Genomic DNA, 17131 nt, shown 5'->3' on the forward strand with positions numbered 1-17131 from the left:
TTTTCAAGGACTTTTCAAGCACTTCAGCACAAAAAGGGTATATTTTCAAGGTATTCCAGGACTTTCTGAGGACAAAATTCGAGCACTTTCAAAGACCCGGTGAGAACCCCGATGTCTGCACGCACGCACGCACGCACGGTACTCACGCTGACTTTGAAGGCCTGGACGGTGTTGTCCAGCAGCAGTATGTTGCACACCACCTGTGTGTGCTGCCTGTCTCGCTCCAGCTCCGTCGCCCGGACATTGTACGATCTGCCAGCAGGCAAGTGGAAGCGCGCGCTCATCACGCTCCTACCAGGGTCTGCAGGGCACGCACACGCACACACACACACACACACACACACACACACACACACACACACACACACACACACACACACACACACACACACACACAGACAGACAGATAGAGAGGGTTACATCTGGTGAACAGCAGCCAACACAGTCCAATTGCTCCAAGAGTGTTTTGCAGGGATAAGTGTCAACTATTTGGCTTGCATCACACCACTCGCGCTTAAAGGAGATTTGGTAAATAGGGAATTAACCTGCATAAAAGATGATTCAGCCATATTGTTTTTGATGTCGACATAGGAGTCTGTAATGTATGTTTTGATAACGCCTGTTTCAGTTGATGAAAATACATTTGTTTTATAAAAATTCAATAAGAAATAATGAAATGCAAAAGAGATATACACACACACACACACACACACACACACACACACACACACACACACACACACACACATATATATATATATATATATATATATATATATATATATTCTGTCTGTTACACAATCCACCAACTAAATGGGCAAGCGTAAGGATCTGAGTGACTTTGACAGCGGCCAAATTGTGATGACTAGACGACTGGGTCAGAGCATCTCCTAAACAACAGGTCTTGTGGGGTGTTCCAGGTATGCAGTGGTTAGTACCTACCAAAAGTGGACCAAGGAAGGACAACCGGTGAACCGCTGTCAAATTGGTGAAAAAGTGAATGCTGCTATGATAGAAAGGTGTCAGAACACACAGTGCATCACAGCTTGCTGTGTATGGGGCTGTGTAGCTGCAGACCGGTCAGAGTGTCCATGTTGACCCCTGACTACCGCTGAAAGCTCCTACAATAGACACATGAGCGTCAGAACTGGACCATGGAGCAATGGAAGAAGGTGGCCTGGTCTGATGAATCACGTTTTCTTCTACATCATGTGGATGGGCGGGGTTAGGGATGATCTGATGGAGCATCTGCGGGATGTGTGGGAACAACAAGCCTGATCCATGGGGGCCACACCTCTCAACTTCCAGGACTTGAAGGATCTGCTGCTAACGTCTTGGTGCCAGACACCACAGGACACCTTCAGAGGTCCTGTTGAGTCCATGCCTCCACGGGTCAGAGCTGTTTTCTTTTTGTGCACACAAGCAGCGGCAACAAACTGCAGGCCGTACACAAGCGCAGGCATTGAAATGCTGTGGAATTAAAATCTTCCAAAAATGTTCCCATGATTTCTCCAAGTTGGTCTACAGTTTTACAGATGGATGTTCAAATATTTAAAATAGCCAAGCACTATATTTTGTTGGAAACTTTGAGTTCTAACTCAACAAAGTACTGTTCCAGGTGAAAATGTACTGGATTACTATAACGGGAGCGGCGGTGACTCGTTCCTCCCCAGAGTGTGAACGCGGCAGCGCGGCAGGACAAGCCTGCACAGGAACTCCCGTCCAGCACGGCTCTGCTTCATTCTGAAGGAATGTCAACCGAAAGGCAGCCCGTGCGGTTAGCAGATCTCTAATAGAGGCTGTGAAGTAACCATCCTGCAATTACGGCACGCTTTTGTCGTCGTTTGAATCCAGGGAAGAACGGTGCGTGGCCAAAGCACGAATCAAAATATGTGTCAAGTCAACACGGCATGTGAGGAGCCAATCAAATACAACCACCGAGCAAACCTAACATATATAATATAACAGGAATTAAACAGCGTTGTGGTAACACGACAGGAGGTGGTCGTGTCGTGTTACCACAACGCTTCCCAATGTGACACCAACCTACCACACCAGTCTAGTCCATGTCCACAAGCTGATACCACTACATGTACAGGTATCATAACTACACGATTGTAAATACCATATTCATGCATCAAGCCATATCGTATTGCTCCAAATACAATGTGTCAGCTAGAGCTCGGCTTCCCCCGTCTGTCAGATCTGTCAAGGAGGTTTTTAATCCACCATTTCACTCCCGTCGTATACACACACCTGTCGAGAGCGATCCCACTGACTGGCTGCTGAAAGAGCTGAAGGCAAACAGTGACTAATACGCTCCGATCCCCAGGCGGAAAACAGACGAGCGCCCGACAAGACAAGGGTTCATACAGGGTTCGTACAGGTGGAGGACAAAAAAACAAACATGGAAGTAACTTAACAATGGGGTGGGGGAAGGTTTTCACCAAAGGGGGCAGGGGGGGCTGGTTGGCTGGCCCTGGAGATTTGAGATCCTTCCTCCTCCTCGCAACCTCGTCACCACGGCGATGACGACGATGGCACCGAGTGTGTGTGTGTGTGTGTGTGTGTGTGTGTGTGTGTGTGTGTGTGTGTGTGTGCGTGTGCGTGCGAGCAAACGATTCAGTGTTCCCACTTTCGCCACAGGGATGAATACATTAAAAATAAATAAACACACAAGCACTGGATATCGTCTGGGATTTTGATTATACCGTGATATAGTCAAATATAGTCTGTGAGGATTATTACGGCAAAATAATGCACTTTTCTGAACTTCATAGACTGCTCGTAGCAATGTGAACATTATCACACACACACACACAAACACACGACAGTCAAAACAGGACTTGTACATCGCCTCCTTCTGAGGATAAACAAGTTTAACAGAGAGACAAACTCATACATACGCACACACACTACTGATATACACAACTCGACAGAAACACACACACAAACACACACAAACACACACACACACAAACACACAACAGCGAAGGCACTGTGCTGAACATGGGAAGGGGAGAGAGAGAGAGAGAGAGAGGGGGTGGGGGGATGGAAGAGATGAAGCCATGCGGAAGGAAGGACGTACGTTTGTGGTCTCTCTCTTATCTCCGTTTCACTACTGTGGAAGGGCCGTCACACACATAGATAAAACAGTCTGACACACAGTCTGCAACCCCCCCCCCACCCCGCTTCCACCCCCCTTTCACAATCCATCTAATAAATAAATAAACAAATGTAGGGCTCAAACGGTAAGCGGAGGAAAAGGGAATCACGTTTTATTTTAAACTCTGTTCTGTTTTGTTCTCCTCATGCATTTATTACATTACAGTCCGTTTCACTCAGATTCAATATTCTAACTAAATATAACAATATTTTGGGGGTGACTGTTAGTGCTTGCATAAGACACTTACACTCAATAAATAATTTTGAAAATTTGTCATTAGTAATGTGCATATTATGACCAAGCAGGTTAAAACACTATCTATCTGCATTAAATACATTTAACCCGCATTATTTTACTGTAACAGCGCCTTAAAGACATCATTTAGCTGGACCATAAAATTACGAAAATCCCAAAATCCAAGACGATGTCTAGCCTCATATCACAATATTAATATTATAACAATAAACCGATCAGCTACATACAGCTACCAATCATGTTTAGGAAGGAGGGACGTCTCAAAGAAACATCCAGATGAATGCCAGGACCCGAGGTTTCCCAGCAGAACGTTGTCCAGAGCATCACACTGCCCCCGCCTGCGTCTTCCCATAGTGCATCCTGGTGCCATCTCTTCCCCATGTAAACGACGCAACTGTCACCGGTTCACCGGTTGTCCTTCCTTGAACCACTTTTGGTTGGTACTAACCACTGCATACCAGGAACACCCCACAAGACCTGTCGTTTTGGAGATGCTCTGACCCAGTTGTCCAGCTATCACAATGTGGTCCTTGTCAAAGTGGCTCAGATTACGCTTGCCCATTTTTTCCTGCTTCCAACACATCAACTTCAAGAAGTGACTGTTCACTTGCTGCCTAATATATCCCACCTCTTGAAAGGAGCCATTGGAACGAGATGTGCAATGGCATTCACTTCAGCTGCAGTGGTTTTAATGTTGTGGCTGGTCCGTGTCCTAATTCTAATCCTATATCTCGCCCCATTCCTTTCCACTCTACACTGCTTTACATTCTAATTTAATTGTTGATTCAATTACATATTTATCTTCATATTCAAGCATATGCTCGAAAAAAGTTATTTATAAATACGTAATAAAATAGTTATATATTATAAGTCTCAAACATCTGCCTTTTACAACAGTAGTTTCTCTTTTTCTATTCTAGTGTAATCTGCTGCGGTGTATTATTTTTGTCTTTTTTGTTGTTTTGCTGTGTTTAGCAGGATAGGACAGCCACGCTCCTCTGGCAGAACACTCCGGAAGCAAGCCACCATTATTACTTCCTGCCGTCAACTCAGCTTACTAACAGGCTGTTGTATATACGTACGTGTGTGTGTATTTGTACGTGTTTGTGTGCGTGTGTGTGTGTGTGTGACCCTGAAGCTCTCCCTCACCAGTGGGCCCTCACCGGCCCTCTCGGCTTATTACAAACACAGACGGGCTGCAGCCTCTCTGTCTGCGCAGATGCACGCACACGCACACGCACACACACACACACACACACACACACACACACACAGTTTATATAAACATGCCTTCTTCCATATAGACACACACAAGGACAATACACAGAAAAAGAGTCGTGCAAACATGCAACAACTGCTGTGAGCGGGTTAGGAGAGGATGCACACACGCGCTGACATAAGAACGATTTGAGTCGCTTTTCCCATAACTTCTCCCTCTATTTCCCATTGATATGTTTCATAACAGGAACCTTCAAAAGGGGGGGAGGGGGGGGGGTCATGTGACGAGACAGAATTTTTTTCCGGCCCAGCTGACTGCGGAAGTTCGACATGCCGTGTATATGCTTCTATTTTTACGAGAGTTCTTCAAAAGAGATGTCTCGTCTGGAGACGCAGCAGCTTCCTCAGTGTTCCATGTGAGCGCCGGGTCGTCAGGAAGCCCAGAGGAGCAGAACAGCGCCTACTGTTTCATATAGCACAGAAACTAGGCCACAGACAAACAGGTGGTCAATTACAGATGTGTGTGTGTGTGTGTGTGTGTGTGTGTGCGCATGCAGACAGTTCATAATGTCTGTGAAAAATGGTTAAAAAAAACTCAGAAACCTCATAGGCTCAACCTCATATCACCACACTTACATATATCCACACACACATTTACACACATATATATTTTATAAATATATATACACATATATATATACACACACATATACTGTATATACATACATATATACACATATACATACATACACATATACATACTGTACATATACATATATATACACATACATACATACATATATATACATACATATATACATACACACACACACACACACACACACACATAAATACAGATACATGCAAAATATATATGTACAGTTATTGTAAGTGTAAAAAAGTGTAAAAAACTAAAAACACAAAAGGCCTCTGGCTCTTTATCTTTGCCTTTCCTCAACGGACCAATCCTTGCACCCTCTGAAGCCATCAACCCATCTGTCCCCTGTCCTCCTTTACCTAATCTTTACAGCCACCCCCACCCAAACCACCCCTCCCCGCCCCCTTGCTCCAACATCTTTTCCCCTTTCCGCTCCAACCACCGCCCCCTTCCTCTGATGAGTTCTCCACTATCTGGGGCAACACAGAGGAACCACAACAACCAGACGGAATGCCATTTTTCTTCTGCTGTGTGTGTGTGTGTGTGTTGGAGTTGGGGGGCGGGGGAGAGGGGTCGACAGGGAAGCTGCTGCTTTGGGAATGCGGGCAGCGCTTGACCTCTGACCCCCTTTAGGGACGGCCACATGCGTGTGTGGCCCCGGCTAATGGCAAAGCCATGCCATGCGGCTTGTAAACCGGTTAGCTGGCGCGCTTGGTGTCGTGTGCGCTGGGGCCCGGCCCGCCGTCCCGACATCTTTTTCCCCTCCCTCGCCCACGCGTACATGAATGGAGACTCCCGCGTAATGATGTCGACAATGACGGAAAGCAGAAGACTCTTTTTGTCGTCTCTCTCAATCTATTATTCAGGGACACGTGATTTGTCATTGGTCATCTCCAAACATGTCCAATGGAACCACTGCGCACGGCACTAAATAGGAGTTACTCCCAAAAGGGCGGCCTCAATCTAACTTCCCCGCCCCGACCAGGTGACTGCCACAGCAGAGAAAGACCAAAAAGGGCAGAGTTACATGCAGATCCATGACCTAACCAACCACCTGACATCCCTCAGCTGAGTGCCACGCAAACCACCCTGATCCCTAGAGTCAATACGCCAAACTAGTTTCAAGTTGCTCAACGGCAAATGTGTTCACAAACTCTTTCCCAAACCAGTCAACAGTTCATCCCGATCACATGGCAGGCCAAGTGTCATTCCACTTATCATTCCTCTGGACCACGGAGAAAACACAACCCTGAACCATCTTTCAAATGACGTCGGGCTCTGTTGCCAGGCAGGCAGCAGTTGAAGCCATCGGAAAACATTGGAATTTGTACGTCTGCGCTCCGGAGCAAGGGAAGGAGCGAGTCCCAACGCCCAATCTCTCACTCTTATTTTTAATTTTATTTAGCGGCCATAGTTGGGATGGTGATCAGTTTGCTTTGGATGCGGAGACATCACGACCGATTTGGGCTAACTTAGGCAGACGGATTGCTGTCTGGAAATTACGGAAGCTGGATGATATTCAATACTCGTACTGGATACTGGCCAGATAGCAGACTGAAATAGAGAACCCCTATTGGAAAATATACCCAATACACCATTCTGATACCAGGAGCCATAACAAATACGCTAGATATTAAAGGAAAGTATGACTCATAGAATAATGTGAAATGGGTTTTACATGAAATACAAGTAAATCATATTCTGATTCTGGTTCCGATGAATTAATTCTATATCGTGCAGATCGGACTGGCACTCCATAACGACACAGACTCGTAGTTTAGAGATCGGAGTACTCTTGGTGCGTCCCTTCCAGAAATAGTTTGCATGCAAGATGCAAAATGAAAACACAGTCGTCGTCAAGAGGCTTGACGCTAAGGCCCGGCCTGTGCTTCAAAGGCCTGCACAAATCAATAAAGGCAATAACTCAGACTCTGACAATTGTATTGATTTCCACGGCCTTCTGCCCGGTTCGCTTTCCTGCCATTTGTCCCAATGTCTTCATAATTCAGTTACACAAATACTGGCAAACAGACACTCAAACATACACACAGGCTGGCGGAGCGTTGCAGACTGGAGAGTAAATAAAGCAAAAGCAGGATGAGCCTGGCTAACGAAAATTAAACAGAACCATCCAGTACCGTGCCCACTAGAACACAAGGGCCAAGCATAATTGTGTGTTATTTAAAAATAGGTGCCATTATTCTTAAGAAACATGTCAATATACTAGAATCAATACAAATAAGTACCAAGAACTGAAGCGACTCACCTCCCCACCGATCAACCTGACAGTGACCAAAATTGATCTTTTCTTTTTTTTAAGTCATACAGACAGTTGACAACAACAACAACAACTATTAACACGTCCTGAGAAAAATACACAAAGACGTGACGATACTCCGGGGCCTTTGGGCGTTGACCACCTTAGGCAGCTGCAGCCGGTCAGCAACCACCAGCAGACCTCAGGTCAGCGGAGCAGAGAGGACCCCCCCGGTTTGTTAGTCAGAGAGAAACGGTAACTAAAGGCTCCTCTGGTGCTCTGCAATAGGACACCCTGGAGTCCACCTCCATTAAATGGGACTGGAGCGAGACAGGGCTTTGTCGCTGCGAGCTCTGCATGGAGTACAGCATGATTTCAGATAACAGCAAGGAGAGACTGAAGTTTTCCCTTAAGCTCATAACCTATTTTGGTGTTTTTAGCTTGAGCTACTGCGATGCTGAACAATGGCAGATTTTAGGGTCCAATACCGATGTTTTGACCAATATATTTTTTTAAAAAGTCAAAAACTTTCAAATCAATTTGAAAAACTTCGATTTTATGAAAGTTTCTATATTTGAGAACATTTAACTTATAAGCAAACAAATTAAAATAAACGCAAATATAACTTTTTGATAGATAAAAAAAAAAGTAAAAGATTCCATTTTAAAAATCTGGAGTTCCATTGAACACATCATAACTTCTGAAACAAATTATTTTTCCGAGTTTCCCATTAAGGCAGCATTGCTTCCTACTTGGTGAGCCATGTCTAAACGCCATGGTTAACAAACAGGGATGGATTTATAATGCCTAGATGGACTTTGGCTCTTATTTTGGTGATTAACTTAAAAGTAGTGTAAAACAGATAAGTACAGGATTAAAAAAAAAAAAATCTATGTTTTTTATTTTATTGTACTTATTCTAAAATCTGGACACATTGGCTGCATAACTGCCGATCCCTATGTGGTCAAAAAAGTTAAAAAATACCCTGTTTATCAAAGCTTGCAGATGAACCGTTCATACCGACCTTGGCCAGAGTTACAAAAGTGTCCAGTGTCAGCGCTGCACACTAAAGTTACGACTTCATTTTGAATAAGGCAATTTCCCCAATGTCGCAGCTGTCATGTTAACACAGTATTGATAATATACGATTTGAAAAATACCTGGACCTTTTGACTGACCGACACTGATTAATGATAATCCTTATTGACCGTGGCATGTACACAGCTTTGTCGCATTGATTCCGGTGTGTTTATTCTGCACGTGCACCAAAAGGTCAGAGGTTCGCGCCTCATGCATTTGACCCGGAAACAGTTGATTCACCAGCTGAACCAGAGGTTGTTTCCATGGAGAACCGTAGCAGGCAGCCACAATGTTGGAGCAAAGACAAGACAACGTTCATGCTCAACCACATGAAAGGGTGAAGTCTTTCGTTTACATGAAAAATAACCAAGGAAATGTGTGATCGCTGATTTGCTATTTAGTTCTATAATTACCAGGAAAAAAAACCCAAAACTCTTCAGTTTCAAAGTCACTGAAATGAATACTTTGGGATAAACAGCCTGGATCATAGTTTCAATCCGAAACGACTGATTGGGGTCCCACTCTGACACAATAATATTCTTTGACATTTAAACTCCAAGTTGAAAGTTCCATTTTGAAAGACGAGGAACTGCCAGCCTCATCTATGCCAAATGCCAAATCTAGCTCAACATTTAAAGGAAATGTGTGCTGTAGTTCAAGGGTTCCCATGCCGACAATGAAGTGTGTGGTTCGACACTAAACTTTAAACTCGCTGACAAAAAAGTGCAAATCTCACAACAAAACAACTCAACAATCACTAGTGGGGGTGGGTACGTAATACTGTGAAATACAAATCTAATTAAAATATTTTAAAAAGTAGTGTTTGCGAAGGACCCCTTGCATTTTATTCAAGGACACCCCGGAGGGGGGGGGGGGGCGACCCCGATTTAGAAACCCCCGCTCTATCTAGTTCCGGTTGAGCCGTCACTCTGCTGGAGGATCACGATGCAAATCACAGCCATTAACGATTAAGAGCCGCCATTCAGTCCCTCGCACGCATTACACACAAACCCCATTCATGAGAGCCCAGATCCTGGCACAGGAAACGCAAGAGGAAGGTTTCCAGTGATTTTAAGATGCAGCTAATGGAGACAGACGTGGGTAAAAGTGGCTTTGAAGGGGAAGGCGTCTTCAACGGCGACGTCACTCCCCGTGCTGACCCTTAAATGAACAATAGAGTTTCGACTCGTTCTCTTATCAGATCACGGCCGCGTTCTCCCTCCCTCCCTCCCTCCCTCCCTCCCTCCGTCCCTCTCACGTCTCATCTTCCTCGTCTCTCGATTCACCTCCTCCTGCGTGGAAAAAAAAAAAAGCGTTTCTAGCACTGCCTCAATAATATCACGGCGTATTAAACCCCCAATGCAAGCTCCCCTCCGCTAATGACAATTGATCCTCTCCAGTGTTTCCTTAAAAATGATAAACAAATACATCTGTCAGTATTTAAGACTGTTTTATGCATTGTTATGCGTAGTGTGTGTGTGTGTGTGTGTGTGTGTATGTGTGTGTCATTAGGGTGTGGGGGGGGGGGTCGCCTGCTCACACTCCGAACTCCCACGACCTTTGACCCCACTGGGCCTCCTGGCCTCAGCCCGTGCCCCATCACCGTGCCAGTTTGTGACACACTGTTTCCTTTGCATTCAACATGGGAATCGTACGCCGGCACCTTTTATTTCAGCACCAGTGCATCGCTGCATGCTTCACCAGCGGCAGAGGAACTCATGAAAGTCGCAGCAAACGCGAGCGCGTTAAACCATGCGTGTTAAGAGCGCCCACAGCGGGCTCCGGGTGTCTTCCACTTCCAACAACCACCCCGCTTCACATTGGGCTTGGGCCGATATTTTGTGATATTTGGTCACCAAGCCCCCCCCCCCGTCTGCCCGTCCACCCGCGGGACCATGGAGAGCGGGGGACGGAGCAGCGGTGCGCATGGACAAAGGTCATTCACTTGTGTCCACAGAGGATGATGCGGACGCATTGGGCACAACAGCGAGGAAGCAGATGGAGGATTTGGACTTGTTGGCGTGGATGGTCCGGTGATTGAAGTTGCGGCCCCGGCTTGTTTCTTTGCATTGCTAAAATGATGTAAAAAAGTTTTATTTTTATTTTTTATACTTGTTATGCAGAGCAGCCAAGCCTCACACTTTGACTGCGACACTCACGCATATCAACCGGTTCACACGCTCACACCTCGCATTTTCCCACGCTGAGAATCCCGCAATAAGTAAAATTCCTTTTTCTTTTTAATTCTACGTATATATATATTTCCTCACTCACGCTTGCTCGGTCTTGGGAGACTAAAGCAATACCTTAAGCCAGAGAACCACAGAGTTGTCGGACAGACAGAAATGTAGAAAAATGACAGAAAGACAGGAGCTGCGTGAGCCACGAGGCCTCGCCTTTCCTCGAGTACCAGGCACAGACGCAACACACGCGCGAGGAGGCGGCGCCGATTTACACGGAGAACCAGGAGGAATCAGAGGCGCAGGTTAGATGAAAGCAGCACATTCCCCTGATTTCGCCCCCCCCCCCCCCTTGCTTTCCTGCTGACGGTGGCACCTTTAAATGTTACCCAGGGTTGTGTTCTGAGCACGCTGCGAATTTCCACCCGCATCCCCCTCGACCTTGCACATTCCTGCCCCGCCAGCTGCAGCAGCAGGGAGGCCAGGTGCTTCACGCCAGACGCAACCCTCCCCCGCCCGCCGCTGCTAGACACTACGCTAGCGAGCGATCTTCGCTGTGACCCAGAGGCCCAAACGTGATTCAAAGGTGCTTCTGGGTGGGAGCTCGGTCCGGGGAGCTGACTTCAATAGCATCATCTAGGTGGAATCAATTCAATATTAAATAGAACGACATCAGTGCATCGGGTCATGACTGTGGTCTATGTTAATGATAATTTATAATCTTGCGTTATGAGGTCTTGGAGATTATTTAAGAGAGTATTTATTTGGAGGAAAAGCTTTGGTCGGATATCGTTCTTCATAAAAACTGACCAGAAAATGTCTTCAACGGCATGTAAAGCTTAAAGAAATCTGACACGGCGGACAGACAGTTGAGGTGTAAACCTCCTGAATATTTTCTCTGCAACTCGCTGCCGGTGTGGTTATGACTTCAACAGGCATCAAAACCAACATGCAAGCACACGCACACAATCTATATGAGTGGTGAAAACCAACAGTGATCGCAGTGCACAGAACCACACATACGCAACATATACACGGAGCCACAACATTAAAAACCACCACGAATAACCACTTATACTGTGTAGCTCCACCTTGTGCCGCCAAAACAGCTCTGACCCGTGGAGGCATGGACTCCACAAGACCTCTGAAGGTGTCCTCTGGTATCTGGCACCAAGACGTTAGCAGCAGATCCTTTAAGTCCTGGAAGTTGTGTGGTGGGGCCCCCATGGATCTGGCTTGTTGTTCCAGCACATCCCACGGATGCTCCATCGGATCGGACCCTAACCCTGCCCATCCACATGATGTAGAAGAAAAGGTGCATCAATGAGTCCATGGGCGCCCATGACCCTGTCGCTGGTTCACCGGTTGTCCTTCCTTGGACCACTTTTGGCCGGTACTAACCACTGCATCCCCGGAACACCCCACAAGTCCTGCTGTTTGGGAGATGCTCTTACGCAGTCGTCTAGCCATCACATGGAGTAGACTGTATATCCCGACCCTTGACAGGTGCCATTGTAATGAGAAGATGCAATGTTTTTCACTTCACCTGTTTCAATGTCACAATTTGGTCCTTGTCAAAGTGGCTCAGATCATTACACTTGACCATTTTTCCTGCTTCCAACACATCAACTTGAAGAGCTGACTGTTCACTTGCTGCCTCATATATCCCACCGCTTGACAGGTGTCATTGAAACAAGATGATCAAAGTTGTTCACTTCACATGTCAGTGGTCTTAATGTTGTGGTTGATCGGTGTATAAGGGGCACAGTAAATAACAGGCTGATATTGGCCAAACAGGGCAGGATCTGGCATTTTACCAAACTGGTTTTTCTTCATCTCTCAGATAAAAAGAAAAGGAACGAGAAGAAGGGAGCGAGAGGGTACGTCATGTGACGAAGTCATTACGAGCCCGCGGTTTACTGTGCTCGGTAATCCTCTGAGCCTCTGGGATGCCCCGGCGTTCCTATTCTTAGAAGCTGGAGCCACGCAGGCTCCGACACTCAAAGCGCCGAACGGATCTGGACACGTCACATCTCCGCTCCCATGCTTCCCCGTTCACCTGAGCCGGCACCCAGCCTCTTTCTTTCTCAGAAACACTATTCCTCTCGAGCGCTTTCCAGAGAAACAGAATTAGGCGGGGGCTGACATTTAGACCGAGAGATGCATGCGGGCGGCAGCCGGCACTGGAGGAAGAGTACCAGGAAAAAAGGATTTTTATCAAAAGCTTTAATCCTACGAGGCGATGCGAACGGTCGCTTTCCTGGAAGCGCCGCGACTCACACCCGTGGATGGCGAGTTTTACCAAAAAGCCTATATCATCAATGCGCCGACAAAACTCATCTGTCCTCCAAAGGTCACGAGCGCGGCAACTGAGGGGAAATTGCTTGATATACCCAATTGATGTTTACCGTTCTTGACATTTAACAATGGGCCGTTCCGGGGCTCTCCGAGGCGAGGAAGGTAAAAATAAACATTAGCCAGCAGCCAAATGGCGTTTCTGAGGACGCCGAGGTTGTCCATTTGACGGAAAACTCACAGAGATCTTGAAAAGAAAACCCAGGTGAAAAGCGCAGAAACTGGCCAGGGTACGAGCTACGGACAGCCACGTCCGAAAGACCGACAGACACCGGTTGACATGATGCCTCGAGCCATCAGCGGCAAGAAAGAGAGAGAGAGAGAGAGAGAGAGAGAGAGAGAGAGAGAGAGAGAGAGAGAGAGAGAGAGAGAGAGAGCGAGAGAGAGAGAGAGAGAGAGAGAGAGAGAGCGAGAGAGAGAGAGAGAGCGAGAGCGAGAGAGAGAGAGAGAGAGAGAGCGAGAGAGAGAGAGAGAGAGAGAGAGAGAGAGAGAGAGAGAGGAAAGAGAGCGGAAAAAGCAAAAGCGAGAAACGAACGAGCGCTCATGTGAGTGCATCCAGGACGTTCCTCGGGCTGATTGGAAGCGGGGCGCACGCCTCAGTTCGGATTATGAAGACGCACGGTTGAATTCCGTCTATTCCCCGACTCCAACCTGCTCTGCCAATCATTCAGCCCCCACGCTTCAGAAAAGAAAAAAAAAAAAAAACAACAAAACCTTAAATATAACCCCTCAACCCAAAATATTCCCTTTCGAATAGCACCGCCGACAAAACACTTCCATCCTCTGGAGGATGAGAATAGACGCATAAGCGCACGCACGCACATGGGGAACATCTATCATGAGCACCAGGAAATATACGCTCCCACAAGTCTTTCTATCTCTTTCTCCCTCTCTCGCTCAGCCTGCTCATTCACACGTGCGCACACACACGCACGCACAGGCACACGCACACGCACACATACGCACACAAAAACGCCCCATCTGCTTCTTGCGAACACCAGAAAGTTAATTGTCTTGGTGTCTTTAGCACACGTGTGCACCTTGAAGGGAAACAGTCACCACCTTTAGCGTGTTCTGCAGAAGTGTGCGTGTGTGTGTGTCGGTGTATGTGTGTGTGTGTGTGTGTGTGTGTGTGTGTGTGTGTGTGTGTGTGTGTGTGGAAAAGAGGCAGAAAGAAAGAAAGAAAGAAAAAGTGCGACCATCTATGTGTGGGAGAGAGAGTGGCAGAGCAAGAGATATTAATATATATATATATATACACACACACACACACAGTAGAGAGAGAGAGAGAGAGACAGAGAGAGAGAAAGAGAGAGAGAGAGACTACATGCGGCAGTCTGGGCGTCGGGTGCAACCTGGGCTAATAGACTCGGCTCCATTTTGCTGATGAAAGAGATACTGCTTGATGTATAATTCAGAAAACTCTACACTGCCACTGTCCCCCTCCCTCCCTCTCTCCTCTTCCTTCCGTCCTTCCTCCCTGTGCTCCCATCAGGTCCCGAGCGCTCATCAATCATCACAGCTTCATAGAATGTATATTTGAACATGCGTACGATTGAACTATGTTCAGGAAATTGGGATTCTGGACGCTCGAAACGCCAACTGAAGAAAGGAAAAAGAACCAAAGTAAAAACGACTGGCTCTTGAATAAAAACAGCGCCAAGTGGATCGATTATTCAGTGGATAAATAAATTATCACATCAAGCGTGCGTGGGAGGAGTGGTTACGGAGGCTCTCGGTGCTGCCGGGTGCAGGGAGATGTGAAGAGGTGGAACATATTGTGGTTTGTCAACAGATCCAAAACAGGAAGCCAGGCGCTCACCTGGTGCCAGTACCACGTTTCCACGCCGTAACTGGCCGAGGAGACTGAGCGTTACGAGCAAAAAGTGCTGACGCACCGACTCGTGTCTTGTTCTGGAGTGTGAAACCGCTGAGACAGAGAGCAGAGTGTGAATTAATGTGCATGAGAATATGTTTTCTCAAAAGCAGCTGCAACATGATAAGAAGCTGTGTTGAACCAGGGGTCCAATTCGCATAAATCCCTCGGTAGATCAATGAAAATACCCACACAACACTGACTAATGGCGCAGCAAACTGCTCTTGACGGTGCCAGATCAACAACCGACTTTTTCATCGGCGCATTATAAAAATAGGACGAACATTAGGGATGCACCGATCGGATATTCAGTACGTCAAAACGACTGGATCAGATATCGGAAATAATAGATGTTGTAATCCGATACCATCGTCTGATGAATACCCTGAAGGGCCGCGGTGAGACGCGCTTGCAGCCGCCGCATCGCGTCCGCGGCTCATTCACGACAGGACGCACCGTCAAGAGCGGTCACGTGGTAACCAGCAGCGGCAACAACATGGAGCGAGCGAGGAGCGTCTGTGGTGGGATATTTTTTTAAGAGGGTTAAGAGAATTTTCGACAGGACAAGCGTGATAAAGCACTCGCAGATTGTCGTTATCCGGTGCGCTGAATTTGGTTTTTGCAAACTTGCGCTTTTGGTGACACTTGAACATTAGAAAGCTGCTTTCAGCTGTTTATTTTATTTAAAAAGAGTTTGATGGCTTCATGCATTTCTTTCTTTGGGGACATGGCAAACAGTCTGAGCGTGATCATTTATTTCAGATGGCGATCGTAAGCAAATTAACAGCTTAGTAGTTGTTTGAGACAACAAAAACATTGGTTCAGAGTCGGAGGACACGCAAGGTGTCGGTATCGTAAATGAAAGCGCCGTATCGTCCCATCCCTCGACAACGCGCGCTTCGACTCGAGCAGAATACAAGACCCGAACCACACTGAGAAGCCTGTTTGTGTCCCTACATTTGTTCATGTGCTTGATTGTTTATACAGCATAGTCATTTATGGAATTAAGAGACCACTCGTGCCATTATTTGTTTGCTTTAGTCGTTCTAAGTATTTCATTACTGGATCTTTGTACAAATGATTAGTGGTCCAAAGTTTTTGTTATCTGTTGCCTTCGAAAACATACAAGACTTTATAGTCCGTGTTAGCCTTGGAATAAATGGTTGGAGTAAACTCCTGTTTATTATCTGTTCGTTTTGCAAGATAGCGTGGCTTAGGGTAGAAAGAAATGTGCAAGCGCTTACTTCAATAGATAATGCACGTGAACGTTTCCCGTTGGTTTTTTGTTCCTTGGCATCGGTGACAAACTAACTCGTCGTGCGTGGCTCTTTCTCGCGCGGCTTTGACACCCAAACGTGCCCAACAATGAGACAGCTTAGCAAAGCTGTAACCTCAGAACCCGTCTGGCTGCGGAGCCGGAGCATTGTGCCGCGCGCTGCAGCACAACAACTGTACAGCACCATGGAAAACAATGGATCTCTCTCTGGTTTTGCACCGAAGGCTGCGTCAAACCGCTTTGGGCTTTATTCAAAAAAAACAAAACAAACAAAAAAAAAAAAAACGCTGCAGCAGGCTTTGCAAGCGGTCACAACCCCGACGACGACGAGGATAACGAAATTAGTGAAGATTATGTCGATTAAACAAAAGCGTTTAAGGTTATTAATGAGGCCCCGATTGGTACTGGCGCTGGATTCACTGGTGAATAATCCCGCAAATGCAAAGGACAAGAATTATTCAAAAACCACCGGGGATATATTGATACCGATATTGGTATCGGAGATCGGTCCGATATCGCACGAAAATACTATCGACAAGGAGCCCACGCTGTTGGATTCGTGGGGTCACATCACATGTTCCTAGCGGAGAGAAATGTGAATTCACTGGTCAACCACATCCTAACTGTCTACAAGACTGTTCAGTAAAAGTCAGGTTAGTATCCTGCATCGGTCAATACATTAAATTAGGTTTCATATCGGCAGCGGAAAAGCGGAACGTGTGGATCCCCGTAACCGGAGGAACCCCCGTAGTCTCGCCTTTTAATGAGATAAATCCACTTACACTTCTCCCTCAGGTTGTGCACCCGAAA

The 17131-nt window shown here is 46.5% G+C and overlaps 1 protein-coding gene across 1 annotated transcript in view; it reads right to left on the reverse strand.

The window, feature by feature from the left end:
• The window catches only part of LOC307243923 (tyrosine-protein phosphatase non-receptor type 4-like), a gene marked incomplete at its 3' end in the record, with an annotated part of 79640 nt that overhangs the window by 48735 nt on the left and 13774 nt on the right, over positions 1-17131 (reverse strand). The window contains 1 exon segment of the mRNA XM_080018892.1: positions 147-301. Coding sequence (XP_079875018.1) covers positions 147-284 — 138 coding nt within the window. The 5' untranslated portion in view covers positions 285-301.

The sequence above is a fragment of the Zeus faber genome (genome assembly GCF_960531495.2).
Source record: "Zeus faber genome assembly, chromosome: 18".
Taxonomy (NCBI): domain Eukaryota; kingdom Metazoa; phylum Chordata; class Actinopteri; order Zeiformes; family Zeidae; genus Zeus; species Zeus faber.